This window comes from Amphibalanus amphitrite, unplaced genomic scaffold (assembly GCF_019059575.1).
Source record: "Amphibalanus amphitrite isolate SeventyFive unplaced genomic scaffold, NRLGWU_Aamphi_draft 000175F_arrow, whole genome shotgun sequence".
NCBI lineage: Eukaryota > Metazoa > Arthropoda > Thecostraca > Balanomorpha > Balanidae > Amphibalanus > Amphibalanus amphitrite.
In genome coordinates this window covers 69695-75701 of record NW_024881670.1, presented here as the reverse complement: position 1 = coordinate 75701, position 6007 = coordinate 69695, and the positions used below count along the sequence as shown (strand labels likewise).

Here is a 6007-nt window from a genome sequence, read left to right as displayed (position 1 = left end):
TGGCATGGCTGGGATCTGTGACGCTATATTGGTCATATACGGTCATGGGCGCGATCCGAGCGACGTATCCTGGAAGCCGCTCGCGCTCATGCGGTGGGGAGACAGGAGACTGCACGTCCGCAGTGGGCGCTAGCACCACAGGCTCGCTTCTGACTGGCCGGGCCCGATAAGCGAAGTGGGCCTGGGCAATTGCTTTCTGTTATCGGGGAGAGGGAGGGGGAGACGGAGAAGGGAGGGGTGGGAAGGATGGCACGTGTACAGTTCACACGCAGTGACGATAATTACGTAATGGAAAATTTGCGTGATTGACTATATTTCGGATGTCTTCATTCGATATTCGAAGGTTGTGAATGATAATATACGGATGCCACAATCGATATGCCGTATTTACTTCACATAACAATGTTTATTAAATATGAACGCGTAAAACACACAATCAAAACAATAAAATGGTCACGCATGTATATAAACTCATCAAGGTTTCGCGAGAGATGTAGCAACTGGGCTCTTCTCCGCCTCCGTCTCATCTTCGACTCCTCTTGTCTCCTTTCTCTCCATTCTCTGCCATCCCGCGAGTGCCAGAAGAGGTCGCATCAAGATGCGTCAGTCCTCTCACGGCGCGTACGTGAAGACGTAGACCTTGCCGACGGTGTAGCCGGCCGTGATGAGCTCCGTGAAGCCATCGCCGTCGATGTCGTCGGCGGTGACCTGACCGGCAGTAGTGCCTCCCGTCTCCACCAGGGTCTGACGGGCGTACGTCCAGTCGGACGGGTCCTGGCTGACGGGCTGCAGGATGTACTGGTTGCCATCGTCGTCACCAGAGAGGAGAATCAGCGGCTTGTTGCCGGCGTCGCGCGCGGCATCGCTCGGGTGGAAGATGATGGCACTTCCGGGGCTCATCGTCTCGCCAAACAGCATCGAGTTGGGGTGGAAGTTGGTGTCGAGGGTGGTGCGCTCCCAGTCTCCGTTGATGAAGTCGTCGGGGATGGTCCACTTGTAGAGCGAGCCGTTCTTGTTGGGCAGGTCGAAGCAGGAGGCCCACACCTCCGGGACGCCGTCGCCGTTGAGGTCGTCGTAGAACACGTCGAAGACCTGTCCCGTAGTGTCATCCACGATGCGGCTCTGCACGTTCTCCGGGTTGGACCAGTCGCCGTCCTCGGTCCAGTAGACGGTCAGACGCTCGTTCCAGAACTCTCCTCCGAGAAGGACGTCGTACGTCTTACCTCCCGAGGGCAGCTTCAGCCAGCGGAAGCCGACGTCCGGACCGTCAGCGATCACCTCCACCTGGTGCCAGCGGCCGGAGTCGGCCGGGTTGACGCCATCGTTGGTCATGTAGGCGAAACTCTTAGTGATGTGTCCAGTGATCGAGTTCTGATGGAAGCGAGCGGTGCTCAGGTCCAGGTCGCCATCTCCATCCATATCGTGCCAGAGAGCGCGGTGGTAAGCCCAGTCCTTGGTGTCCAGTGTGGTGAGCAGGTACGGGCCCGCCGGCGGCTCAACCTCCGTGTTGAACACCTGCAGCTTTCCGTGAGTCTTGAACGGCACCAGGAAGCCGGAGGTCACGGTGACGCCCTCGAAGCCGACCGCCTCCGGGGGAGTGTAGCAGATGTCGTTGGTCCAGTCGGCGTGGTGGTCCAAGACCTGATCAGCCGAGCGGGGAAGGTCAGGTGGAACCGAGACTCAGGAAGCGGTGTGTGGATGGTTGTGTGGTTTGAAATGATCAGCGGTATGCTTGAGTAGACTCGCTCGGTCACGATAGTCGTGAGAAATGGTTACGGTTCATTTGCTTTATAGGATGAGCCGCTACACACTTGGGACTTCCATAAAATGACATTTTAAAAACTTGATTATGTGGGAAATGGAAACTTTTATTTAGTAAACAAACCAAACAAAAAAAATTAAGTGTTCTTGGAGAAGCAAACGTGCCGTAAAGCAAGAAAGCCAGCCGACAACAGTTATTACTGCTGGGTAAAATACACCGCTTATGAAGCTAGCTGATGACTCTACATATGCCCCGATTCCAAGGAGCTGAACCAAACTCTTGAAAATGAGACCAATACGACCACTGCTTCTACCTCCAAGCATCCACCTACCTTCATGTCCCACTCGGCGACGGGGGCCATCTGCCTGCCGGGCGCGCGCAGGTAGTACACCTTATCATCACCGATGATATTTCCCGGGTTGAAGCTGCTGACATACAGCGTTTTCCTGGCTACGTCATCTCCCTCTCCCCTCTGAGCGGTGTACACCTCAACGAAGGCAGCGTTGGCCAGCTTCAGCTCGCCCAGCAGACGTGGGGGATCAACCAGCAGACCGCTGGCCCCCAGAACGGTCAGCGCGCAGGTCAGCGCCCAGGTCAGGACGCGAGGTGCCATGGTGAGAGAGTGAGACGCGGTGGGGGCTGGGCTGAGCTTAAAACCGGCACTATCGGAAGCAGACAGGTGGCCGGCTCACACGGCAGTGGTGTGATGCTGGCTTTTACAGTAGATAAGGTTTATGTAATAATAATGATACATTGTACATGCGCCCTTGGTATGATTCCACTAAGCTATGCTGGTCATCGCACCTACAAGTTCATGTCATTGCCAAAATAGCACCTGCTGACGACAAACATATGTGCATTGTGTAAATATGTACAAAGCGAAGGCTAGTCGAGTGGTAGCAAGGGCGAAAGCCAATACCAATTACCAGTCACAATGCGTCCACAATACTGGCATTAAAAATGAAATTTTCAGAATTATTTGCCGGCTTATATAACCGTATAACTTGCACTTCGTATAAATGAACAACGAATGTAAACGAAACGAATTGTCTTCAAAATGTGTCGCCACTCATTTTTCTATTAAAATCTAACATTGTATACAACGTTTTTTTTTGCATGTGTCTTGATAAACACTTTCATTGATATAAGTAGTTTCAAAAGATACAGCTGCTAAGTGCTACGGCATCCATCATTTTCAATGCTCAAAATACCCATCCCTTCATACCATCTACTCACTACGTTAGGTCACCTGTAGTTTTTTTTTTTTGGGGGGGGGGGGGGGGTTCGAGGTCAACGGCAGCCGGTTAACAGGGATGAAAGTGGAGCGAAGACCTTGGTATTTATACCGAGGTCTATATGGGTATACATAGGTCGGTATTTGCCTATTGCCTATCTATAGAGATGCCTGCGTGGAAAAATATCCAGGGTGCCTGTAAATATCGATTTCCAATAATTTTACGACAAACACCTTATTCGGTGACGAGATATAAACAATATAGTGGTTAGTACTCTATTTGACAGGTATTTATGGCGGTGTGCGAAAGTTTTATTTTTCACCTAACAGCAGCAACAAACCGAACTAATGTCACGCACGAAAAAGGTGAACTAAATAGCCCCAGCTGTAATTAGCCTCCGAGCAGAGATCGAGGTCATCTGGCGGGATCTAATGTGCGTGCCGCTCTTCCCCCGCGTCATCACGCAGAATTGCCGCCGCTTTCGCCCGCCTAAAATACCGCCGCTGCCGCAGTCTAGCGCCTGCGGTATCGAGCGCGCCGCCGCGACGCTATGCCTGAGACCGCTGCGGTGGCTGGCGCCGAAATGACGCGCGCAATGCGGCCGACCGCACGGAGCGAGATATGACCGCGCCCCATGCGCGTGAGAATGACCGGCTGCCGCGCCGCGGCCGTCCACACCCACCGGATACCGACGGCGGCCTCCCAGAGCGGCGCGCGAGCTCGGTACGAGTTCTGACTGTTGAAACGAGGGGGATAAGAAATGTCGACTTCGAGCTCATTCCTGTCCCTCCAAGTCCGTCAGTAAAGGAGCTGGATGATCCCGGAAACTCGTAGCTGACGCCTGACCCCCAAAGCCATCTCCAAGACATCTGAAGGGCACCCGCAGCTACTTCGCACAGTGGTTGGCAGGCCTTCAAACTATCACGCTACAGCCTCGGAGCAGCTTCGCTTTCTCACACAGCCCCGATACGTTCTTGAACCTATCCTGAAATTACTCCGAGGCAATCCCAGCCGTTTTGAGGCGCCACCGCCGACGATGTTTGAACGGCGCTGGCAACTACTTCGCACTACGGTTGGCAATTCTTCAAACCAGCATGCTTACTTTAGCCTGGCCGAGCAGCTCTGCTTTCTCACTCAGCCCGATGCGCTCGTGCATCTATCCTCGTAACGATCTGAGACGATCCCAGCCGTTTTGAGGCATCACCGCCGACGCATCAGTCGGTCTCTTAGACCTTGACACTGCGGAACAGCAAGCTACCGGTGGCCGGAAGCTTCTTTGATGTAATGAAACCGGCATCGTCGCGGTAGATACCGTGACGGTCACACACCTCCCCTCAGAGACGTGGCGACGGTCACCGTCAGCCTGCATCAACAAAAGCACTAAGCAGCGCAGCTGCGATGACCGCATAGGTGTGTGATGTGGTGTGACAACTGACACACAGGTCATGACCCGCTGACATTGTCTGAATACTGAATAGCCAAGGGTCAACGGCACGTAAAAAAGAGAAAACGAAACAAAATACGTGGAAAACTGTCAAATTTTTTAGTACCTACGAGAGAAAATTGTGTCGCGAGCCATGTCTCTGTCGAATATAAATGCCAGAAATCTGAACTCGTCCCATTCCTGATGGGACTAATTTTTTTTCTAAAAGATAGGACGCTTCGAAGAACCGTTATGTATGTATAGTGTATAGTAAGAGAAAGTATAACAGTGAATGTAAGGCTTATCCGAAAATTCATGGACGAAGACGAGCAATGCAATGCACTGTCAGCTAGAAAATGCTAAGAGTGCCACAACAGCTTGCGTGTATCGCAACCGATCCACCAAAACAGCTGCACCTTATTTGAGCGCGCATGATCTATTTTTGGCATCGGTTTCACCGAGCAGTCATCACGTAAGCCCGTCAGCCACGAGCATGACAGAAGCTCACCTTACCACCAGTCGACCCAGATTCCAGCCGCTGTTTCTGACATTGACCGGCAGGTCAAATGGCGCACCACCCTCCGCCAGGAAGCGCTCCCCGACCGCCTAATTGTGAGAATCCGGCAGCGGCGAGGCGAAGTTACGTTTCACTGGCGCAGAATGACCCACAGACGCACACGCATTATCAAGTGCTACTTGACTGGGGCAAGTGAAAACGTGATTTAATTAAGGGTCAGGGTAGAAAGGGAATGTTGATGAGTTGAATGTGCGTGGTTATGGAATGACTGTTATTTGTTACCATGAATGGGTCGCTAGCAAAAATGAATTGTTGAAAATTGCAATAATTTGCAGAATGAGTAATAAGAAACAATGGACGCTAAGAAAGAAATGGGCAGTAGCCAGTAAGTAAGCAGCAGTCGTCCCAACTCCCAATCAATAGACGCGGCTTACAGGCATCGTGATTCGTGACAGGCTGACATTCGGCCCGCTCGCAATATGACATAGGTAGCCGTTATGCAGGCAGGTAACACTCACATGTGTTTGTGGCAGACGGCGCAGACCCAGTCGCGGCCATTCTCGGTGTATTCGCGGCAGTTCTTGCAGACCCGCATGCGGCACGCGCGACAGGGTGCGCCCCGGTTGATGATGCGCCCAAGCTCGGTGCGGCAGCGGGCGCATGTTCGACTGCTCTCCAGGCCGACACGCAGCGCGCCCTTGCGGCGCAACTGCTGAAGCTCAGCTTTCAGCCGGCTGGAAAAGATGTCAGCACGTTAGTGGGTTGGACGGCGGTGGGCAGCGAGCGAGAAAACTTGCAGGTTAGGGAGACACATCGCTGAGACTGAGCTGATGCAAAACGGTTGGACGGCGGGATGGGTGGCTGCAGGGGCCGTTAGGGTCATTAGGGTTCCGGCAGTCAGCAGTGGTGATGGTGAAGCAGAATAAGTACACCTGCATCTTAGAGCCCCAGGCAATGGCACCGCTATATGACCTGTGAATGCATTCAGGTGCACAGCCGCTACAGCAAGAACGACTGGCTTGTGCACGTGAGGGGTACATACCTACCTATGTGTTAAAACAGTATAATTG

At 52.8% G+C, this 6007-nt stretch overlaps 1 protein-coding gene across 1 annotated transcript; it reads right to left on the bottom strand.

Moving 5' to 3' along the window:
* Window positions 1-386: 386 nt before the first annotated feature.
* On the bottom strand, window positions 387-2416 carry LOC122383847. The gene is made up of 2 exons (XM_043370643.1): window positions 2094-2416; window positions 387-1641 (listed from the first exon to the last, which is right to left on the bottom strand). Exons 1-2 carry the CDS (start codon window positions 2373-2375, stop codon window positions 613-615), a joined length of 1311 nt encoding a protein of 436 aa, XP_043226578.1. The 5' UTR covers window positions 2376-2416; the 3' UTR covers window positions 387-612.
* Window positions 2417-6007: the final 3591 nt, after the last annotated feature.

Excerpts from the sequence above, each read along its gene's own strand:
- LOC122383847 (XM_043370643.1), bottom strand. The coding sequence starts at position 2,375 with ATGGCACCTCGCGTCCTGACCTGGGCGCTGACCTGCGCGCTGACCGTT. Across the intron at positions 1,642-2,093 it reads TCGCCGAGTGGGACATGAAG|GTCTTGGACCACCACGCCGA; the intron begins GTAGGTGGATGC and ends TCGGCTGATCAG.